Raw genomic sequence first — 25068 nt, 5'->3', positions numbered from 1 at the left:
TAATAAAGATTTCCCTCAGTTCCCCCTCCTTACTAGACCCTCTGACCCCTTTTATATCCGGAAGGTTGTTTGTATCCTCCTTAGTGAATACCGAACCAAAGTACTTGTTCAATTGGTCTGCCATTTCTTTGTTCCCCGTTATGATTTCCCCTGATTCTGACTGCAGGGGACCTACGTTTGTTCGTTCTTGCAGGAATTACATGGTGTGCAATTTTGCTTTTTTATGACTGGCTAAAAAAAGCAGATCTCATAATTTTCATGAAAATAATAATTCAGTACCAATTGATAAATGTCACTCAGATATCATGCGATTGCTGATGTGGGGAATGAGAATACCATATTGGTATTTTAAGGGATGCTCATTTTGCATCAGCACATTATAGTACAGAAATAGTACGAGACATGCTCCATTATAATGGCAGCTTGCTGTTTTAGAGCCACACAATGCCTCTAAAAGTAAACAATAACAAACTTTTCATTACTACAACATTTCAACTGAATTAAAAGTGAATTTCTTCAAGTTAAGGATAGTTCAATAAATTCACAGAGTGGCTGTACATTGGAAATGTTCATAGGTTTATGTTCACACTTTTTGCTAAACAGTAATTTCTAGTTTGTTTTAAATCCAGAGGTTATGACAGATCAGATCAGCTATCCGCTTCAAGACCCAGATCTACAGATGACTCCATACAGCCAGTATCCCAGCATGCAATTCTCTCCGATGGCAACACCCCAGCCGCAAACACACTATTCTGCCCACAATTACTACCCACAATATTCACCAGAAGGACATTATTCATCGAGCTCATATGAGCTAAACAAACCACAGTACCTGGGCCCCAATGATGTTGATGGAGGAATACCTGTGATGAAAAGACCTAGACTCAACCATTCATCTTTGCGAATAAAGGGTGAGGAGGAGCTGTGTGTGGTGTGTGGGGACAAAGCTTCAGGGTATCACTATAATGCACTAACCTGTGAAGGATGCAAAGGTAAGAATGCATAACTATCTTTTTATATTACAAGGCTGTATCTTCATAATTCAATGTCAGCTGTGGCTCAGTGGGTCGCGCTTTCGCCTCTGAGTCAGAAGGTTGTGGTTCAAGTCCCTCTCCAGAGACTTGTGCACATAAATCTCCAGTGCAGTGCTGAGGGAGTGCTACATTGTTACAGGTGCCGTCTTTCAGATGAGACATTAAACCAAGGCCCCGTCTGCCCTCTCAGGTAGATGTAAAAGATCCCATGGCACTATTTGAAGAAGAGCAGGGGAGTTCCTCTCGGCATTTTGGCCAATATTTATCCATCAATCAGCATCTCTAAAACAAATTATCTAGTGATTAACACATTGCTGTTTGTGGGAGCTTGCTGTGTGCATATTGGCATCCGCGTTTCCTACATTACAACAGTGACTACACTTCAAAAAGTACTACATTGGGTGTAAAACGCTTTGGGATATCCGGTGGTCATGAAAGACGCTATATAAATACAAGTCTTTTTGTTCTTTCCTTTTCTAACTACTCATCATTAATGAGATATAAGTTTGTACTCACCACTGCAATAGATCTTTCACCTATCTAAGTGTGTCCAATTGTGTGTACAACTGAGGCTGAGAAGTTTTCTGTTAGCTTACTGAAAGAGATGAAATTTGAAGATTTTCTGCTATAAAAATATACAAAACAATAAAAGTTATGTTTTACAATTTAATTACACTGTTTCAAATACTTATTAACACGTTACAACTGTAATCCCTATGAATGGAAACAACCCAAAAACTCAGTTCTTTGGCATCCTTTAGTGTAATTTAAAAGCCAACTACATTTACAACAGAAAATCAATGTTTGTCCACTCCGTTATCAAACCATTGCACGATGCTGGAATTGGTCATTGTGTAAGTACTTTTCCTCTTAACATACAACTATTCTCACTGATTCACCATATGTAAATCGCTAAACACAATAAATACAAGAGTTCTGGACTGGACAATAGCTTTGTAATTCAATTGTGGTAGCAAAAAATGATCACCGTAAAATATGTGTGTGCACCCATGTATCTGTGCATGAGTATTTGTATGCCTCTGGAATATGTTATGCATGCGTTTCTGTATACATCTGCATATATATGCATCTGTGTCTGTAGATATGGGAAAACAGTATGTATGGATGCATGCATATATGTCAATTTCTCTGTATTTGTACATATTTCTGTTGACGTGTATGCATCTATACATGTGCCTGTGTCTGTACATATGAATGTCTTTATGCATATATGTACATGTTAGATTATTAACAAGCACATGGAATGCACAACATAATTGAATCAATAAACAATGCATCCAATAAATATAAAATATAAAATGAATAAATCAATAACATTTTTAAAAATCCTACAGGCCAACATAGAAAAGTTATTGTTTCAGATGGTTGCAATCTACCTAACTAAAGAGGTAGTTCCTTTAAAGAGGGAGTCAAGACTCATTTTAAAAATTAAATACACACAGAAAATTGTGTTTAATGCTTGTCTTTTTTCATCCATTCATTTTGGTCATTTTTCAAAATGTCTTTATTTAATCAGTGTGTAATAATGGCATCACTCTAACTATTGGCTTGCAGTGCCTACTGATTCTGGCAATATGCAGAAGCTGAATTAATTCTGTACTGAAGGGGTGCCTCAAGAAGCTATTGAGAGTAGGGCATATGAAACAATGCCACCTCACATGTGCCAACAACATTACACCTGACTTCAGTGGCACTGCTCCACAACTTGGACTGCCACTGTGCAACTTGAGGTGTGAAGGAGATTATATTTTTAGTATGGTCCTATTCATTTTTTTTAAATTTCAAAATATACTTTATTCATATAAAAATTTGCACAATACATTGGAAGACAGTTCAGTACATTTGGATGCGGTCAGCAATTCCATACAATACATTTGGATGCTAACGACAGTTCCGTTCAATAGATTTGCTTGCTTTACATTTACAGGTACATTTCAGTACAATTCAGGATACATTGTAATACAGTTATCATATTACTTTACTAGTGGCACTATACGGTACACGGAATGGGTGAGGGTACAGTTACATTTCTTTGCAACATACATTACTTATCAGAACTTGCATTATACATGGCACTACATAGGTTTTTTCAGATCATGGTGCTCTATGTATACAAAAACTTTACAAGTACAGCCCGAAGGGAGTTTTATACTGATTCCAGCCCCTGGGTTTATCGTGGCGGAAGAGCTTTAAACTGTGGCTCTTCCCCACCGTGCCTTTGCGGCGACTGCACCAATTTTTAGTGCGTCCCTCAGCACGTACTCCTGGATCTTGGATTGCGCCAGTCTGCAACACGCAGACGTGGACATCTCCTTGCTCTGGAAGACCAGCAAGTTTCGGCAAGACCAAAGTGCGTCTTTCACCGAATTGATGGCCCTCCAGCAGCAGATGATGTCTGTCTCGGTGTGTGTCCCTGGGAACAGCCCGTAGAGCACAGAGTCCTGTGTTACAGAGCTGCTTGGGATGAACCTCGACAGCGTCATCGACTGTACACATGTCATCATCATCATAGGCAGTCCCGCGAATTGAGGATGACTTGCTTCCACGCCAAAAAAGGATAAGTTCACAGGTGTTCCAATGAAGGACCTAAAATTCCAGGTCCTGAACTACATCCTGAAGGGTGGAAGATGCCTATGCGTGGATTCTTTTAACGTGTGGTGGCCATTGCACACTAGCCACGACACAGGCTTGACAGAGCTAGGTCTTGGTCCAGTGGCAAGGATTACCAAGATGGCTGGAGACATGCTCTGCTGCACGGCCCTAGTGCGCACACATATCGCAGTGTGGCCTGGCCCATGCTGCCCCTGGGCCCCTGGCCCAAAACTCACGCCTCCCCTGGGCCCCGATCACAAGCGTTGTGTACACAACAGTACAGTTTACAACAGTACAACCCTGGCTTGTCCAACAAGCTCCTGTCATGCTGACTTACCATGACCTAAAGACACCCTTCCATGAACTAAACTATCACCAGGCCCTTTCAACACTAAACTCCCTCTGGTTTGGTAAGAACATACAGGCACCCCCTTTCCCAGTGAAATGGTCTTGTGGGAGTGTAAGCTTGGCAATGCTCACCTAGGTTGCCCTTGATTTTGCTTGCAGCTTCTTCCCATACGTCTCGGCTTCCTGGTTCCATACCGGCCCTGCGTTTTGCGAGTCCCAGTCTGAGTCAAAGTCCGTCTGGGTTGGAAGAGCAAGGCTCAGCTCCTCTGGATGTCCCGTTGTGGTGAGAGCAGGAGAGAGAAAGAGAGAGCTATTCAAAACGGCTCTCTGAGAAGGCACTCCATCATTACCCAGGTGCGATTGTGAATTGCAAGGGCTACCATTCCCTTCAATTTGCATCTCATCTGCAACCGTAAAAAGATAATTATGTGTGCGCTAGATTCCCTGGCACTGTCATGACTCTTTCGTTCTGTGGCACCCACCCTCTCTCAGCTCTTTGCACCTTCAAACACACTTACCGGCTGGCTGCTTGGAGATAAGAACTATCCGCTGAAGACGTGGCTAATGACACCCTTGAATATACCAAGTACTGAGGCCAAGGAGCATTATAATGAGAGTCACATCTCTATCAGATGTATCTTACAGCAAACAATAAGCAGGCTGAAGATGCCTTGACAGATCTGGAGAAGCCCTTCAGTACGCACCAGCCAGGGTCTCCAGAATCATCGTGGTCTGCTGCGCCATGCACAATGTAGTGCAGCAGCGAGGATTGCAGCTGCAGGAGGAACAAGGCACACTACAGTCTCTTCAGAGGAGGAACAGAAGAAATATGAGCAGGAATAGGCCATTTGGCCCCTCGAGCCTGTTCTGCCATTTAATAAGATCACGACTGATCTGATCATGGACTCAGCTCCACTTCCCTGCCCGCTCCCCATAACCCTGGGCCCCGATCACAAGCGTTGTGTACACAACAGTACAGTTTACAACAGTACAACCCTGGCTTGTCCAACAAGCTCCTGTCATGCTGACTTACCACGACCGAAAGACACCCTCCCATGAACTAAACTATCACCAGGCCCTTTCAACACTAAACTCCCTCGAGGCGGGAGTCGAGAGAGGCAGCGGCCGATAAAAGGCTCAGCAGTCCGGGGAGCGTCGAGAGAGGCAGCGGCCTATAAAAGGCTCAGCAGTCCGGGGAGCATCGAGAGAGGCAGCGGCCTATAAAAGGCTCAGCAGTCCGGGCAGCGTCGAGAGAGGCGGGAGTCGAGAGAGGCAGCGGCCTATAAAAGGCTCAGCAGTCCGGGCAGCGTCGAGAGAGGCGGGAGTCGAGAGAGGCAGCGGCCTATAAAAGGCTCAGCAGTCCGGGCAGCGTCGAGAGAGGCAGCGGCCTATAAAAGGCTCAGCAGTCCGGGCAGCGTCGAGAGAGGCGGGAGTCGAGAGAGGCAGCGGCCTATAAAAGGCTCAGCAGTCCGGGGAGCATCGAGAGAGGCAGCGGCCTATAAAAGGCTCAGCAGTCCGGGCAGCGTCGAGAGAGGCAGCGGCCTATAAAAGGCTCAGCAGTCCGGGCAGCGTCGAGAGAGGCGAGAGTCGAGAGAGGCAGCGGCCTATAAAAGGCTCAGCAGTCCGGGCAGCGTCGAGAGAGGCAGCGGCCTATAAAAGGCTCAGCAGTCCGGGGAGCGTCGAGAGAGGCGGGAGTTGAGAGAGGCAGCAGCCTATAAAAGGCTCAGCAGTCCAGGGAGCGTCGAGAGAGGCGTACCGGTGCAGCTCCAGCTGAGAGAGAAGGCAAAAAAGGCAAAAAAGAAGTAGAAAGAAATCAAAAGGTGACGTCACAGCCAACGTGTAAGTGATTGGCTGGTGATTGGTGAGTAGTTTTTCTTTTTCTTTATTAGTCAGTAACTTTTAACATTGTTGTCGCCAATTTAAGTGTATCTAAGGGTTAAGTCATGGCAGGACAGCTCGGTCACGTGATATGCTCCTCCTGTACCATGTGGGAACACGGGGACAACACCAGTGTCCCTGACGACTACATGTGCGGGAAGTGTATCCACCTCCGGCTCCTGACGGTCCGCGTTGCGGAGTTGGAGCTGAGGGTGGATTCACTCTGGAGCACGTGGAGCGAGTTTGTCTTACCGCAGGAAAAGGGTCCACAGCCAGCGAGGGAATGGAAGACCAGCAGGAAGAGAAGTGCAAGGAAGGTAGTGCAGGGGTCCCCTGTGGTCATCCCACTGCAAAACAGATACACTGCTTTGAGTGCTGTTGAGGAGGATGACTCATCAGGAGAGGGCAGCAGCAGCCAAGTTCATGGCACCGTGGCTGGCTCTGTTGCACAGGAGGGCAGGAAAAAGAGTGGGCGAGCGATAGTGATAGGGGATTCAATTGTAAGGGGAATAGATAGGCGTTTCTGCGGCCGCAACCGAGACTCCAGGATGGTATGTTGCCTCCCTGGTGCAAGGGTCAAGGATGTCTCGGAGCGGATGCAGGACATTCTAAAAAGAGAGGGAGAACAGCCAGTTGTTGTGGTGCACGTTGGTACCAACGACATGGGTAAAAAAAGGGATGAGGTCCTACGAAATGAATTTAAGGAGCTAGGAGCTAAATTAAAAAGTAGGACCTCAAAAGTAGTAATCTCGGGATTGCTACCAGTGCCACGTGCTAGTCAGAGTAGGAATCGCAGGATAGCTCAGATGAATACGTGGCTTGAGCAATGGTGCAGCAGGGAGGGATTCAAATTCTGGGGCATTGGAACCGGTTCTGGGGGAGGTGGGACCAGTACAATCCGGACGGTCTGCACCTGGGCAGAATCGGAACCAATGTCCTCAGGGGAGTGTTTGCTACTGCTGTTGGGGAGGAGTTAAACTAATATGGCAGGGGGATGGGAACCAATGCAGGGAGATAGAGGGAAACAAAAAGGAGGCAAAAGCAAAAGACAGAAAGGAGATGAGGAAAAGTGGAGGGCAGAGAAACCCAAGGCAAAGAACAAAAAGGGCCTTTGTACAGCAAAATTCTAAAAGGACAGAGGGTGTTAAAAAAACAAGCCTAAAGACTTTGTGTCTTAATGCAAGGAGTATCCGCAATAAGGTGGATGAATTAACTGTGCAAATAGATGTTAACAAATATGATGTGATTGGGATTACAGAGACGTGGCTCCAGGATGATCAGGGCTGGGAACTCAACATCCGGGGTATTCAACATTCAGGAAGGATAGAATAAAAGGAAAAGGAGGTGGGGTAGCATTGCTGGTTAAGGAGGAGATTAAGGCAATAGTTAGGAAGGACATTAGCTTGGATGATGTGGAATCTATATGGGTAGAGCTGCAGAACACCAAAGGGCAAAAAACGTTAGTGGGAGTTGTGTACAGACCTCCAAACAGTAGTAGTGATGTTGGGGAGGGCATCAAACAGGAAATTAGGGGTGTGTGCAATAAAGGTGCAGCAGTTATAATGGGTAACTTTAATATGCACATAGATTGGGCTAACCAAACTGGAAGCAATACGGTGGAGGAGGATTTCCTGGAGTGCATAAGGGATGTTTTTTTAGACCAATATGTCGAGGAACCAACTAGGGGGGAGGCCATCTTAGACTGGGTGTTATGTAATGAGAGAGGATTAATTAGCAATCTCGTTGTGCGAGGCCCCTTGGGGAAGAGTGACCATAATATGGTGGAATTCTGCATTGGGATGGAGAATGAAACAGTTAATTCAGAGACCATGGTCCAGAACTTAAAGAAGGCTAACTTTGAAGGTATGAGGCGTGAATTGGCTGGGATGGATTGGCGAATGATACTTAAGGGGTTTGACTGTGGACGGGCAATGGCAGACATTTAGAGACCGCATGGATGAACTACAACAATTGTACATTCCTGTCTGGCATAAAAATAAAAAAGGGAAGGTGGCTCAACCGTGGCTATCAAGGGAAATCAGGGATAGTATTAAAGCCAAGGAAGTGGCATACAAATTTGCCAGAAATAGCAGCGAACCTGGGGACTGGGAGAAATTTAGAACTCAGCAGAGGAGGACAAAGGGTTTGATTAGGGTAGGGAAAATGGAGTATGAGAAGAAGCTTGCAGGGAACATTAAGACGGATTGCAAAAGTTTCTATAGATATGTAAAGAGAAAAAGGTTAGTAAAGACAAACGTAGGTCCCCTGCAGTCAGAATCAGGGGAAGTCATAACGGGGAACAAAGAAATAGCGGACCAATTGAACAAGTACTTTGGTTCGGTATTCACGAAGGAGGACATAAACAACCTTCCGGTTATAAAAGGGGTCGGGGGGTCTAGTAAGGAGGAGGAACTGAGGGAAATCCTTATTAGCCGGGAAATTGTGTTGGGGAAATTGATGGGATTGAAGGCCGATAAATCCCCAGGGCCTGATGGACTGCATCCCAGAGTACTTAAGGAGGTGGCCTTGGAAATAGTAGATGCATTGACAGTCATTTTCCAACATTCCATTGACTCTGGATCAGTTCCTATGGAGTGGAGGGTAGCCAATGTAACCCCACTTTTTAAAAAATGAGGGAGAGAGAAAACAGGGAATTATAGACCGGTCAGCCTGACATCGGTAGTGGGTAAAATGATGGAATCAATTATTAAGGATGTCATAGCAGTGCATTTGGAAAGAGGTGACATGATAGGTCCAAGTCAGCATGGATTTGTGAAAGGGAAATCATGCTTGACAAATCTTCTGGAATTTTTTGAGGATGTTTCCAGTAGAGTGGACAAGGGAGAACCAGTTGATGTGGTATATTTGGACTTTCAGAAGGCATTTGACAAGGTCCCACACAAGAGATTGATGTGCAAAGTTAGAGCACATGGGATTGGGGGTAGTGTACTGAGATGGATTGAGAACTGGTTGTCAGACAGGAAGCAAAGAGTAGGAGTAAATGGGTACTTTACAGAATGGCAGGCAGTGACTAGTGGGGTACCGCAAGGTTCTGTGCTGGGGCCCCAGCTGTTTACACTGTACTTTAATGATTTAGATGAGGGGATTAAATGTAGTATCTCCAAATTTGCGGATGACACTAAGTTGGGTGGCAGTGTGAGCTGCGAGGAGGATGCTGTGAGGCTGCAGAGCGACTTGGATAGGTTAGGTGAGTGGGCAAATGCATGGCAGATGAAGTATAATGTGGATAAATGTGAGGTTATCCACTTTGGTGGTAAAAACAGAGAGACAGACTATTATCTGAATGGTGACAGATTAGGAAAAGGGGAGGTGCAAAGAGACCTGGGTGTCATGGTACATCAGTCATTGAAGGTTGGCATGCAGGTGCAGCAGGCAGTTAAGAAAGCAAATGGCATGTTGGCCTTCATAGCAAGGGGATTTGAGTACAGGGGCAGGGAGGTGTTGCTACAGTTGTACAGGGCATTGGTGAGGCCACACCTGGAGTATTGTGTACAGTTTTGGTCTCCTAACCTGAGGAAGGACATTCTTGCTATTGAGGGAGTGCAGCGAAGGTTCACCAGACTGATTCCCGGGATGGCGGGACTGACCTATCAAGAAAGACTGGATCAACTGGGCTTGTATTCACTGGAGTTCAGAAGAATGAGAGGGGACCTCATAGAAACATTTAAAATTCTGACGGGGTTAGACAGGTTAGATGCAGGAAGAATGTTCCCAATGTTGGGGAAGTCCAGAACCAGAGGTCACAGTCTAAGGATAAGGGGTAATCCATTTAGGACCGAGATGCGGAGGAACTTCTTCACCCAGAGAGTGGTGAACCTGTGGAATTCTCTACCACAGAAAGTTGTTGAGGCCAATTCACTAAATATATTCAAAAAGGAGTTCGATGAGGTCCTTACTACTAGGGGGATCAAGGGGTATGGCGAGAAAGCAGGAATGGGGTACTGAAGTTGAATGTTCAGCCATGAACTCATTGAATGGCGGTGCAGGCTAGAAGGGCCGAATGGCCTACTCCTGCACCTATTTTCTATGTTTCTATGTTAACCCTTTATTCCCTAATCGCTCAAAAATCTGTCTATCTCCGCCTTAAATATATTCAATGACCACCCAGCCTCCACAGCTCTCTCGGGCAGAGAATTCCACAGATTTACAACCTCCTGTAAGAAGAAATTCCTCCTCAACTCAGTTTTAAATGGGCGGCCTCTTATTCTGAGACATAGGCTCAATTTTCCCCAGTGCCATTTTTTTTGTGTATTATAAGAGTTAATCCGCATTTTTTAGGCCCTGACTACTCCAAAAAAATAATGAGCAAGTTTCCCTATTCTATTTTTTCAAATTGGTGCCACACGTAGGATGGACACATCATGGGTTCTCCCAGGGTATCTCGTATCAACTGACATGATGCGATGCATGCCGTCACAGACGAGCTGCACATTCACGGAGTGGAAGCCTTTTCTGTTCCGGTACATCTCAGAATCCTCCAAAGGTGCTCGCAAGACGATGTAGGTACAATCAATGCAGCCCTATACCTTTGGGAAGCCATCAATCCTGGAGAAGCCCACAGCCCACATTGTCTGGGTGGTCATGGGGTACTTTATAGTCATTCCTCTGGGCATATAGTGCAGCAGTCACCTGCGGAATGCAGATATGTGTTGCATGTTGAGAAATGGCGCACACATCCCCAGTTGTGGCCTGGAATGATCCAGATGCATAGAATGAAAGTGCAGCTGTAATCTTCACTTCAACTGACAAAGCAGTCCTCCTGATGCTTCTAGGTTGCAGGTCTGCTTTTACTAACTCACAGACCTCGGTTTCAACTTCTTTGTGGAAACGCAGCCTTCTCACACAGTCTGCATCACTCAGGTGCAGGTATGAACGCCTGTCTTGATATACCCGACATGGGTCAGGCCTCCTGCCCATCATCCTACGTGCTCTGAGGTTCCTCATGCAATGACGTTGAATCAATCATCAACTCCACAGCACCATATGGCATTGTCAATATTGCCCCCATAATTAAATTGTATCTTTGCAAGAAGCTCAAAACAACAGGACAAGGAGTTAAAGCTTCTTTGTTCTCTCTCTCCCCAAGGTCGACGGCTAGTATGGACCACACCCAAGTCTGCGCATATGCAATAGGCTTGCTTAAAACGGGAAGCTAGGCATTCAAATAAGGACATTTGAGGCAACGAAATCTAATGCAATTCTTTAATTTTAGATTTTTTTCAAAGTATCATCCCACCACTGACCGAACGTTTCCTCACTGGGCTCAAGGGTCGGCCGGCAGAATAGCTCCCTCGCCCGGACACAGGGGCTCAGCAAACATCCCCCCCCCCCCCCCCCCGAGTTTCTTTTGATGCTGCTGCATAGTATAAGGCTTCGCATGCCTTCAGTTCGGCTTCCACCCCCCACCCACCGCCCCGGGATTCTTTTGAATCCGAGCCCAGAGCCCCTGTGTCCGGGCGAGGGACCAATTCTGCCGGCTGACACTCCGGCCCTTGAGCCCGGTGACTTTCAGTAATGGCGTGGCATTTTGAAAAATATTCAAAATTAAAGAATTGTATGAGACTTCCAGTTTCTCTCCTTTAAGTTTGAAAAAAATTAAGGTTCATGGTGCATAGTTAATGTGTACTTGACTCCATCCAAAACTTTGCATAAAAACAATGTCATCATTCTGCGTGTGCTATTTTCAGTAACTCACAGAAACACACACAGCCTTAAGATGGCAGAACAGTCAGGTGACCTGTTCCCTTTATTATAAACAGCACTGGCTGCAGTACCACAGGAGTCCATAGGTGGTGCTATATATATTACACTTCTCCCTCCTTAATGAAGAATCATCATACATAACTTGCATGGTTAAACATAACAAAAGATATGGACTTATTTTGCCTGATTATTGTTTCGAAGAGGATACCTTCGTTCTCGAACAGAACCTTCCAAACATGGTGTTGAATTTAAATTCATTCAAGGCTGATCCTGAGGGAAGATTTCCTCCAAGGGATGCCCTTGATTTCCATTTGAACTCTTTCTAACTTCAGACTGTTTGTCTGCCTGACTCAGACTCAGACTTAAATTCCTACTTTCTTTTGGATTTGTTTCCAGTACATTGGATGTAGAATATGCTACTGGTGTATCAAAACTATCTGATGAGTCAGAAATAATTGAATCATTCCCACCTTCAACTACTTCCATGTCTGTAGGTAAAATATAATCAATGCGAACAAACCTAACCTGTCCATGATCAAACATCTTGACCAAATATGTGTGAGGACCACATATCTTCACCACTCTTCTTGGTAACTACTTTAACCATTTATGGCGATGATTCTTCACTCTTACCTTCTGATTTAATTTCACACTTTTCTCTTTTACTCTACCTCTATCTATATTCTCTTTCTGTCTTAATTGTGTCTCTTCTACGGACTGTGCCAAGTTTGGTTTTAACAATGAGAATCTGGTTCGTGGCTGTCGTTTGAGAAACAACTCTGCTGGTGTTCTAGCAGTAGTTATATGAGGAATATTACGATACGGAATTAGAAAATTAGCCAATTTGTGGTCCAGTGACAACTGTCGTTTTTTTGGATTTGGATACAACATCTGTTTGATGAGGCATGTTTTACAATTTGTACAGTGCGCTCTGCTGCACCATTTGAAGCAGGATGGTATGGTGGAACCTTGGTATGTTTCACACCATTTTTGCTTGTGAAATTGCAAATTCTTCTGAACAAAATTGTGGTGCCTTATCAGAAACAATTTCTTCTGGGAGGCCAAATGAAGAAAATAATCTTTGTAACATGTCTAATGTTATTTTCCCCATTGGAAACACCTCGACCCAGTTCGAATGGCTATCAATCACAATGAACAATTGTTGTCCTTCTAGCTTAGCAAAATCGATATGTAGCCTTTGCCACACCCTGGGAGGCCATTTCCATGGCTGTAATGGTACTGATGTTGGTTGCTTGCTTACCGATTGACATGTTGTACACTGACTGATGAAATACTCTATATCTTTATCAAGACCTGGCCACCATAAGTAACTGCGTGCAAAACTCTTGGTCAAGCACATTCCCAGATGTTGGTCATGGAGGTCTCCTAATAGTTTGGACCTGAATTTATTTGGTATAACCACTCTTGCACCCAACATGATACAATCTTTATCGACTGATCATTCATTCCTACAAATGAAGAATGGATGAATATCTTTGTCCGTTACCTGGTTTGACCAGCCATTTGCAATAAAATCATACACCTTTGACATAACTGTCAAACTGGTTGCTCTACAAATCTCTTCAGCTGTGACTGGCAGTTCATCAATGTATGAAAAATAAAATACTTCTTCCCTATCGGGTGTAACTTATGATGGGGAAGACAATCTAGACATAGCATCAGCATTCCTGTGATCAGCTGATCGTCTGTATTCAATATCATATGTATATGCTAACAAAATCAAAGCCCATCTCTGCATTCGGGCTGCAGCTAATATTGGAACTGGGGACTTTGGATGGAGGATTGCTGTCAGGGGCTTATGGTCTGTAACGATGGTAAACTTATGACCATACAAGTAATTGTGGAACTTCTTGACCCCAAAAATTAATGCCAAAGCTTCCCTTTCGATTTGTGCATAATTACGCTCATTGGCACAAAGAGTGCATGAAGCAAAAGCAATTGGTCTCTCCTCCCCACTACTTAATACATGAGAGATCACTGCCCCTCCATATGGAGAGGCATTACATGCAAGCTTGATCTCCTTAGTTACGTCATAGTGAACTAGCATGGTGCTCTCTACCAATTTGCTTTTACACTCCTTGAATACTGTATCGCATTCTTCTGATCACTTCCAATGGGCCTGTTTTTTTCAATAGTTCATTCAGTGGATGTAATACAATAGCCAAATTTTGTAGGAACTTCCCATAATAGTTCAAAAGACCCAAAAATGATCGAAGTTCAGTGACATTCTTGGGAGTGGGTGCATTTTTGATTGCATCCAGCTTTCCCTTGGTTGGATGTAAACCATCTTTGTCTACTCTATACCCTAAGTACTCCACTGAGTTTTGAAATAACTCACACTTGCGAGCAGACACTCGTTCTCTCTGCTTCTCTAGCCATTTGAGGACTTCATTCAATATGTTATTATGAATTTGCCTATTTGGTGCTGAAATGAATTTGTCATCTAAATAACATACTACCCCTTCAATACCTTGCAAAATCTGGTTCATCACCCCTTGGAATATGGCAGGGGCGGAAGACACTCCAAATGATAGCCTATTAAATTGATATAGGCCTAGATGAGTATTTATAGTCAAGCATGACTTGACTCCTTATCTAGTTCAAGCTGTAAGTAGGCATTCATAAGATCCAACTTTGAGAAGATCTGACCACCTGTCAATGTTGTGAACAAATCTTTTACATTTGGCAACATAATGGGGACATTACCCTCTAGAATCTGGTTTACAGTTAGTTTATAATCACCACACAATCTTACCATACCATTGGACTTAGGTACAACAACAATGGGTGCAGCCCAATTACATCGATCTATCTTAGAAATAATGTTCTCAGTTTCTCGTCTTTTGAATTCTTGCTCAACTTTCTCCTTGAGTGCATATGGTATGGAATGTGGTTTGCAGTAAACCTAGCATCCTTCTGTACCCTGATACTCGCCTTGAAGCCTTGGATCCGATTGCCCGTTTGACAGAACACCTTCGGATAATTCTTGATGACATCATCCTTTGATGCAAATCTCGTTTCAACATGAAAAATCTCACTCCAATCCAGCTTCAATGATTCCAACTAATTCTTCCTAGTAAGGCAGGCTTGTCTCCTGCCACTACTACTAGAGGCAAGCTCCTAAATTGATCCTTGTATTTCACCGGTACGGTGATATGACCTACAACAGAAATGTTCTCTCCCGAGAAGCGTCGCAGCTCTATCTTGGATTTCTCCAATGGGAAATCACGCAATTTGTCGAGGTATAGTGACTCCGGTACTACACTCACGGATACACCAGTGTCGATTTCCATGGGGATCTTGGTTCCTGCAACATCTATGTGGATTATGATACTTTTCGAATCGCTGTTAGTTAACCTCGTGCTCCTGATGATGTTTAGCTCTAAAATCTCCTCATCCTGTTGTTGTTCTTCCATGCTACGTAGTCTCTGGGGATTTCTACTCATAGCTTTGAAAGCTGGTTTACTTTGCAGTCGGCATGCCTTCGCAAGATGGCCAGTTTTCCTGCAGATGAAACACTCTGCCTTCACATATGGACAACTTTGAGCAATGTGTTGTTCCAGGCACCGATAGCAGGACTTCAATGCTCTGTTACCATTGCCAGTTTCGGAGACTTTGGGGCCCAACTGTCTTTTACTTTTAATCTGTAGGTGATTTTCCTTGGTTGTCTGACGACTGAAAATAGTATGAAATTCTCTGGAATATTGGTCGGCCATGTTCATTGATATAGCTGTCTGACACGCTAAATCAAAAGTCAAGTTAGGAGTTGTCAATAACTTTCTTCTGATCGTATCATTTGTCATCCCACAAACAAAGTTGTCACGCAATGCTTGGTCCTGAAAGTTTTCAAAATTACAGTGAATGGATAGCTTTTTTAATGCTACAATGTACTCACTGATATTTTCTTCGGTTAACTGATCTCGTATTCCAAAACGATAACTTTCAGCAATTTCCGGGGGTTCAGGGCTGTAGTGCTGAATCTGCTTAAGAGTTATGTCCTTTGGCTTGACAGACACAAGCAAATTTTTCAAGGAATCATACACCTCAGGCCCTGCTTCAGTTAAGAAAATAGCCCTTTGTCGTTCCAACACCACCCGGTTATGGTTTTCATCATTGGGGACTTCGATGATATTAATTGCAGTGAAAAACATTTCTAGCCACTCCACATATACTCGGAAACTTTCACGGTCATGTTGAAACTCCCCCAAACACCCTATTATTCCCATAGGTGCGGCCATCTGGACTCTGGCAGTTCAAACAAGTGTGTTTGTAATTTATCTTGGATTTGTAGCTGTTAATCAAACAGACAAGCTCTCAAGGTCTCTCTGTCAGTTGGCTGAATCCTCCACCAACAAAAATTTCAGCTTTTTTTCTGATAAATCCATCCTCGTCGCCATTGTGATATTTTCAGTAACTCACAGAAACACACACAGCCTTAAGTTGGCAGAACATACCAGAACTGACCAGTCAGGTGACCTGTTCCCGTTATTATAAGCAGCACTGGCTGCAGTGCCACAGGAGTCCACAGGTGAAGCTATATATATTACACTATGCCCAGAAGGTTTTTTGGGAGTGGTCACATACGCCATTGTAGGGGAAATGTAAGCTGGTCAAACATGCATAAATGTGAAAAATTGGCGCAGACATCAGGTTACGCCTATGACGCAAAACAAAACTAACCTAAAAAAATCGTAACTCACTGAGTTACGCAGGCGCGCAAACTTTGGTGAAACTTGGATATTTTAATTTAGGCAAAAAGAAGCGGCACAAAATTGAGCCTTATGTCTCCTAGTTTTAGTTTCTCCTATGAGTGAAAATATCCTCTCTGCATCCACCTTGTCGAGCCCCCTCATTATCTTAAGTCTTTCGATAAGATCACCTCTCATTCTTCTGAACTCCAATGTAGGCCCAACCTACTCAACCTATCTTCATAAGTCAACCTCCTCATCTCAGGAATCAACCTAGTGAACCTTCTCTGAACAGCCTCCAATGCAAGTATATCCTTCCTTAAATACGGAGACCAAAACTGTATGCAGTATTCTAAGTATGGCCTGTATGGTTGTAGCAGGACTTCTCTGCTTTTATACTCCATCCCCCTTGCAATAAAGGCCAACATTCCATTTGCCTTCCTGATTATTTGTTGTAGCTGCATTCTAACTTTTTGTGTTTCATGCACAAGGACCCCCAGGTCCCTCTGTACTGCAGCACTTCACAATTTTTCTCCATTTAAATTTTAATTTGCTTTTCTATTTTTTCTGTCAAAGTGGGTGACTTCACATTTTCCCACATTATACTCCATCTGCCAAATTTTTGCCCATTCACTTAGCCTGTCTATATCCCTTTGCAGATTTGTGGTGTCCTCCTCACAATTTGCTTTCCCACCCATCTTTGTATTATCAGCAAACTTGGCTACATTTATCTCGGTCCCTTCATCCAAGTCATTAATATAGATTGTAAATAGTTGAGGCCCCAGCACCGATCCCTGTGGCATTCCACTAGTTATGGTTTGCTGACTGGAAAATGACCCATTTATCCCGACTCTCTGTTTTCTGTTAGTTAGCCAATCCTCTATTACCCCCAACCCCGTGAACTTTTATCTTGTGCAGTAAACTTTTATGTCGCACCTTATCAAATGCCTTCTGGAAATCCAAATACACCACATCCACTTGTTCCCTCTTATCCACCCTGCTCGTTACATCCTCAAAAAACTCCAGCAAATTTGTCAAACATGATTTCCCTTTCATAAAACCATGCTGGCTCTGCTTGATTGATTATGCTTTTCCAAATGCTTTCTTAATAATGAACTCGAACATTTTCCCAATGACAGATGTTAGGCTAACTGGTCTATAGTTTCCTGCTTTCTGGAGGAGGAGGAGGATGAACCTGAATTGCAGATGGGACGATTAGTATAGCACATTGCTGCCCAGGAGGCCAGGGATGGCCTCATAATGGCGAGATTTACTTAACTTGCTCCAATGCAGCCACATGGCTGCCACATGCTGTACTAAGCTCCCCTCCAACAACACCATAAAGCAGCCCTACAATGACCAAGCCATCCTCTCACGCAAAGCCCCAGTGCTCGAGGTTAAGTAATGCCTCATCATTCATTACAAGTGACAAAGCCACTTCCAAGGTAGCAGGAAAAACTGGACAAGACCGGAAAGTGGTGCAAATAAAAACATTAAAATAACTGAAACTTAGCACTAATAGTTTTTGATATACCCAAGTGCAAAGCCGTGTGCATCTATTTTTGTGCCATTTTTCTTTTCTGAGTGCTTCTACGAGGTGCAACACGTGGCTTCAGCACAAGCATGGGCAGGCTGCTCACTTCCCTGCTGCAACTCGTTAGACACGTTTGGCAGATGTCCTCTGGATTTTGGAACCTGTATTGGGCCCGTCAATGTCTACTCCTCCTGCGACTATGCAGGGGCAAACTCGGCCATTGTCCAAGGAAGTATGTAAACCTCTGACTGAGGGGAAGGCAAAGGGAAGAAGTGAGCACTTTGAGAAGAGCCCCACTTCCATGTCCCCTCTCAGCATTATCCCTCTCATGGGCCACCCGCTCTTTCCTGCTATTATGGAGCTGGAGAGCACCTTGCTGCACAGCAGTGGAGCCATGGGGACCTAAGTCTATATTGACATCCCTTCGAGAGAGCAGGTCTATGAGCCTCTGCCACTTGTTCTCCATAGTGAGCATATGCTCATATGAGTGGTACACCTTGCAGTGGGCAATGAATGCCCAAATTCAGTTATTTTTAGCATAATTATGGATAATGACAAAGAAAAAGCAGGAATAAGGGTTCTAAATTGGGGAAAGGTCAATTTTACTAGACTAAGAAGTGATTTAGCAAAAGTGGACTGGAAGCAGTTACTTGGGGGTAAATCGGTGCCAGAGCAGTGGGAGCCATTCAAGAGGGAGGTGCATGCAGTTCAGGGTAACAATGTTCCCACAAAGAAAAAGGGTAGAACTGCCAAATATAGAGCCCCCTGGATGACAAGGTGCATATGGGATATAAGGAAACAAAGGGAAGCCTATATCAGATATCATGAGCTCAATACTGCAGAAAGCCTAGAAGAGTTTAGGAAGTGCAGGGGTAAAATTAAGAGGGAAATTAGGAAAGCAAAAAGAGGGCATGAAAAAATACTGGAAAGTAGAATCAAAGAAAACCCAAAGATATTTTACAATTCCATAAAGAGCAAGAGGATAACTAAGAAAAGAGTGTGACCTATTAGGAACCAAAATGGTGATCTATGTGTGGAGGCGGAGGATATGGATAAGATACTAAGTGAATACTTTGCGGCTGTCTTCACAAAAAAGGGGGACGATGCCTGACATTGAAGTTCAGGAGGAAGATAGTGAAATATTGGACAGGATAAACATAGTAAGAGAGGAAATATTAAAGGGTTTAGCATTCTTGAAAGTAGATAAATATAGCCGAGGCTAATAAAAGAAGCAAGGGAGGAAATTGCAGAGGCTCTGACCATCATTTTTCAATCCTCCTTTGTTATAGGAGTTGTGCCAGAGGATTGGAGAACTGCTAACGTTGTATCATTGTTTAAAAAGGGAGGAAGGGATAAACCGAGCAATTACAGGCCAGTTAGTTTAAACTCGGTGGTGGGAAAATGACTGGAATAAATTCTGAAGGACAGTATAAACCTTGATTTAGAAAGACAAATCAAGCATGGATTTGTTAAAAGGAAGGTCGTGTCTGACTAATTTGATTGAGTTCTTTGAGGAGGTAACAAGGAGGGTTGATGAGGACAGTGTATTTGATATAGTTTACATGGATCTTAGCAAGGTTTTTGACAAGGTCCCACATGGTAGGCTGATGAAAAAAGTAAAAGCCCATGGGATCCAAGGGAGAGTGGAAAATTGGATCCAAAATTGGCTCAGTGGCAGAAAGCAAAGGGTAATGGTTGAGGGGAGTTTTTGTGACTAGAAGGCTGTTTCCAGTAGGGTTCCACAGGGCTCAGTACTCTGTCCCCTGCTTTTTGTAGTATATATTCATGATTTAGACTTAAATGTAGGAGGCATGATAAAAAATAAATTTGCAGATGACACAAAAATTGGCTGTGTGATTGACAATGAGGAGGAAAGCTCCAGACTGCAGGAAGATATCAATGAACTAGTCAGTTGGGCAGAAAAGTGGCAAATGGAATTCACTCTGGTAAAGTGTCAGGTAATGCATTTTGGGGAGGGGGAAACAAGGGAAGAGAATACACAATAAATAGGAGGATACTGAGAGGTGTGGAGGAACAGAGGGACCTTGGAGTATATGTCCACAGATCCTTAAAGGTCGATAAGGTAGTTAAAAAGGCATACGGAATGGTTTCCTTTATTAGTTGAGGCATAGAATATAAGAGCAGGGAAGTTATGCTTGAACTGTATACGACACTAGTTAGGCCACAGCTTGAGTACTGCATACAGTTCTGGTCACCACATTTCAGGAAAGATGTGATTGCATGAGAGAGAAGCTCAAACTGCTGCCATCGTGTCTCTGGGTACCACTGTTGAAAGGGACTTCCAGGCCTCACAGCAGTCCAGCAATCTATTCTCCAAATGATTACCTGGATTTCCCAGTTTTCCTCTCCAAGCCACCATGTCCATAAATACAGCATGCCCGGAAAGGGGTGGAGGTAGGTTTGGGGCCATAGATGACTATTACTCACTCTCTGCCAGCCCAATGGTGCATATTAGCTACAAATATTCTTGCAACAGATAGCACAGTAGTGTATCGCCTCTCTGCTAACCCAGAGCCTGGGATGCCAATTCCCTATGGTCATTTAATGTAGGTGTACCTGAAGATGTGGTTGGTGGCACCTTGTCATTGTGGCCAATCAGGCAATGCTGACTGTTCATTCCCCTGGAATGCCTTCTCTCATGGAGTATCAGTTAAAGCATGATTTTCTGTGGTGGGGTGATTGTGAAGAACCATCTGGAATTACAATTAGGGCTTCAGAAATTGTACTCATGCTATTGGGACTTTCATCACAGGCTCCCTTGGGAATTGAAGCCTCCGCAAGTGTCAACCCTCTGATAATGCGAGGTATGTGTACCTCTGTTGTAGATGTGGGTGAGGTTTCCATCGGTGGACACAGAACATTGATGGTGTAGTCTGACCTGCCTGGCATCCTTCCATTGGTTTTCCTCTTCTATCTTCATAAAGCTTAGAGATAGGATGATTCCCACTGGGAAACCATTGCTGACAATAATTGGTGGATATAAGGGAAAAAAACAACAGAACAATTGTCACAAAGGCTAATGAGAACCTCAGTTGTAGCAGAAGAACTAACAGAGAATCAAAGAAAAATAGTGCAGAAATGGCATTAAAACTTTACGGAATCTTCTTCCTAAGTTCATTAAACAACTTCTGTATCCTGCTCATCTCTTACCATGAGCGACCATTAGATATGAATTGCACCTAGAATTCTGCATGCATGAGCGTTGGAAAGTAGGCTACAAAACAAAATTACACTACTCACCTATTTTTAATATTATGATGATGTTTCCTGCTCCCATTTGTTTACCTGCTGTTTACAGATTGTGACCAAATTTTTCATTCTGTACCAGTTTACAGGGCATAACTGAGATGAAATTCACCTCCCTTATCTTTAAAGATGGCCTTGGATGAACTTTGAACTTTGTTCTCTGCTTTTCATCAAGATATGGAAGATGCAGAAACAGAAATGAGCCACAAATCTGTAAAAAAAAATTAAATAAGAAGATTTGTGTATTTAAATGACTAATTAATCATTTACGTGAGACTGTCCCATTTTCCAACCAGGATTTTTCCGCCGGAGTATCACAAAGAATGCTGTGTATAAATGTAAGACTGGTGGGAATTGTGAAATGGATATGTACATGCGGAGGAAATGTCAGGAATGCCGGCTGAAGAAATGCAAGGCAGTGGGAATGCTGGCAGAATGTAAGTAATTAACAGTCACCATCAAAAAACAAGGTAGATAATCCTCACAAACCTATTATGGCTGATTTTTCCTGACACTCCAGCTGTACCTGGTGGAATTAAAAAGATTAAGGGGTGGATTTGATCAAAGTTTTTAAGATACTAAGAGGAACAAATAGGGTAGATAGAGAGAATCTATTTCCTCTAGATGGGGAGTTTAGGATTAGGGGACATCAGGAATGAAGTTAGAAAACACTTTTACATGCACAGGGTGGTAGAAGTTTGAAAACTCTCTTCTGCAAATGGCAGATGATGCTAGGTCAATTGTTAATCTTAAATCTGTGATTGATGGATGTTTGTTAACCAAGGGTATTAAGGGATATGGGAGAAAGACAATGGAGTTAGGTCACAGATCAGCCACGATCTCATTGAATGGCAGAACAGGCTTGAGGCTCGAGGGGATAAATAGCCTACTCCTGTTCCTATGTTTCGAGTAGGCAGGAGTAGCACCAGTCAAATTGCACTGCGCTTGCCCAGCCTATGATCATTAGGATCTCCTGTCATGGGCCACTTACCTTTAATGGGGAGATCCCCAACATTGGCTCTCCTGCTGGCAAGGCCAAGTACAGGTGGAAGAGACAGGAAAATGAGGTATCTGAAAGGTCTGCAGCAGCATGTCCAGCTTTGGCAAACAGGACTTCTAACTGACTAGCTTTTGGCCTTCCATTCTCTGCAGGTGTTGATTGGCTCAACTACTCCCTTACCTTCACCTTTGATACCATTATCCTCAGCAAAACCGCCACTGTCTCCTATCACAGCAGTTCCACCAGTTGTAGCCCCATCTTTGCTCCATCAAGTCCAAAGGGCTCAGACTTGAGCATACCTGGTGAACAACTGACTGAGCTATCCATCACAAGACCCAATTAAACCACATTAAACTATTTAAGGCTACATTGTCCTCTGTCAAAACCATCCACTACTCCAAGATCATCCTGGATAGCAAAAATAAACTGGGTCTTCTTTTCTCCACTACCATTCATTTCCTAAAACCCTTCTCTACTGCCCCCTCCATTCTGATTTCTTACAATGAGTGCAAGATAAAGACCATATCTGTTCAGCTGTGTCTGCTGCTTCCCTCCTTGCCTACCAAACCAAACCTATCCCTAGGACACCCCCTACCCTAGCCCTATACCCCCATCTCTCTGATTTCGCTCCCATCTCTCCCATGTGATAAGATTCATCTCCGGCTCCCTCAATCCCATTCTCGTTAAACCGATAACCACCTAGCTTCCCATTTGGACCCACGTGCTAGCTGATGTATTTGATTCCTTCTCCTTCGCCACAGTTCCTGTCCTTTCAGTACTGCCATTATTTCACTCCTCCTCAAAAAAGTCACCCTTAATCCATCCTTGTAAACTACTGACCCTTTCCTCTCCAAAGCTCTTGAACATATTGTTGCCTCCTAGAAACATAGAAACATAGAAACATAGAAAATAGGTGCAGGAGCAGGCCATTCAGCCCTTCTAGCCTGCACCGCCATTCAACGAGTTCATGGCTGAACATGAAACTTCAGTACCCACTTCCTGCTTTCACGCCATACCCCTTGATCCCCCGAGTACTAAGGACTTCATCTAACTCCCTTTTGAATATATTTAGTGAATTGGCCTCAACTACTTCCTGTGGTAGAGAATTCCACAGGTTCACCACTCTCTGGGTGAAGAAGTTTCTCCTTATCTCGGTCCTAAATGGCTTACCCCTTATCCTTAGACTGTGACCCCTGGTTCTGGACTTCCCCAACATTGGGAACATTCTTCCTGCATCCAACCTGTCCAAACCCGTCAGAATTTTAAACGTTTCTATGAGGTCCCCTCTCACTCTTCTGAACTCCAGTGAATACAAGCCCAGTTGATTCAGTCTTTCTTGATAGGTCAGTCCCACCATCCCGGGAATCAGTCTGGTGAATCTTCGCTGCACTCCCTCAACAGCAAGTATGTCCTTCCTCAAGTTAGGAGACCAAAACTGTACACAATACTCCAGGTGTGGCCTCACCAAGGCCCTGTACAACTGTAGCAACACCTCCCTGCCCCTGTACTCAAATCCCCTCGCTATGAAGGCCAACATGCCATTTGCTTTCTTAACCGCCTGCTGTACCTGCATGCCAACCTTCAATGACTGATGTACCATGACACCCAGGTCTCGTTGCACCTTCCCTTTTCCTAATCTGTCACCATTCAGATAATAGTCTGTCTCTCTGTTTTTACCACCAAAGTGGATAACCTCACATTTATCCACATTATACTTCATCTGCCACGCATTTGCCCACTCACCTAACCTATCCAAGTCACTCTGTAGCCTCATAGCATCCTCCTCGCAGCTCACACTGCCACCCAACTTAGTGTCATCCGCAAATTTGGAGATACTACATTTAATCCCTTCGTCTAAATCATTAATGTATAATGTAAACAGCTGGGGCCACAGCACAGAACCCTGCGGTACCCCACTAGTCACTGCCTGCCATTCCGAAAAGTACCCATTTACTCCTACTCTTTGCTTCCTGTCTGACAACCAGTTCTCAATCCACGTCAGCACACTACCCCCAATCCCATGTGCTTTAACTTTGCACATTAATCTCCTGTGTGGGACCTTGTCGAAAGCCTTCTGAAAGTCCAAATATACCACATCAACTGGTACTCCTTTGTCCACTTTATTGGAAACATCCTCAAAAAATTCCAGAAGATTTGTCAAGCATGATCTCCCTTTTACAAATCCATGCTGACTTGGACCTATCATGTCACCATTTTCCAAATGCGCTGCTATGACATCCTTAATAATTGATTCCATCATTTTACCCACTACTGAGGTCAGGCTGACCGGTCTATAATTCCCTGCTTTCTCTCTCCCTCCTTTTTTAAAAAGTGGGGTTACATTGGCTACCCTCCACTCGATAGGAACTGATCCAGAGTCAATGGAATGTTGGAAAATGACTGTCAATGCATCCGCTATTTCCAAGGCCACCTCCTTAAGTACTCTGGGATGCAGTCCATCAGGCCCTGGGGATTTATCGGCCTTCAATCCCATCAATTTCCCCAACACAATTTCCCGACTAATAAAGATTTCCCTCAGTTCCTCCTCTTTAATAGACCCTCTGACCACTTTTATATCCGGAAGGTTGTTTGTGTCCTCCTTAGTGAATACTGAACCAAAGTACTTGTTCAATTGGTCTGCCATTTCTTTGTTCCCCGTTATGACTTCCCCTGATTCTGACTGCAGGGGACCTACGTTTGTCTTTACTAACCTCTTTCTCTTTACATACCTATAGAAACTTTTGCAATCCGCCTTAATGTTCCCTGCAAGCTTCTTCTCGTACTCCATTTTCCCTGCCCTAATCAAACCCTTTGTCCTCCTCTGCTGAGTTCTAAATTTCTCCCAGTCCTCAGGTTCGCTGCTATTTCTGGCCAATTTGTATGCCACTTCCTTGGCTTTAATACTATCCCTGATTTCCCTAGATAGCCACGGTTGAGCCACCTTCCCTTTTTTATTTTTAC

The 25068-nt window shown here is 43.9% G+C and overlaps 1 protein-coding gene across 1 annotated transcript in view; it reads left to right on the top strand.

Annotated features, from left to right (window-relative positions):
* The window catches only part of LOC139228203 (bile acid receptor-like), a 100537-nt gene that overhangs the window by 18470 nt on the left and 56999 nt on the right, over positions 1-25068 (top strand). The window contains exons 2-3 of the mRNA XM_070859388.1: positions 630-992; positions 21404-21544. Of these exons, the coding sequence (XP_070715489.1) occupies positions 630-992; positions 21404-21544 (504 nt within the window). The remainder of the gene's footprint in view (positions 1-629; positions 993-21403; positions 21545-25068) is intronic.

The sequence above is a fragment of the Pristiophorus japonicus genome, chromosome 17, assembly GCF_044704955.1.
Source record: "Pristiophorus japonicus isolate sPriJap1 chromosome 17, sPriJap1.hap1, whole genome shotgun sequence".
Lineage (NCBI taxonomy): Eukaryota > Metazoa > Chordata > Chondrichthyes > Pristiophoridae > Pristiophorus > Pristiophorus japonicus.
Note: the sequence above shows the minus strand (reverse complement) of the source record. Positions and strands in the feature narration are given on the sequence as shown.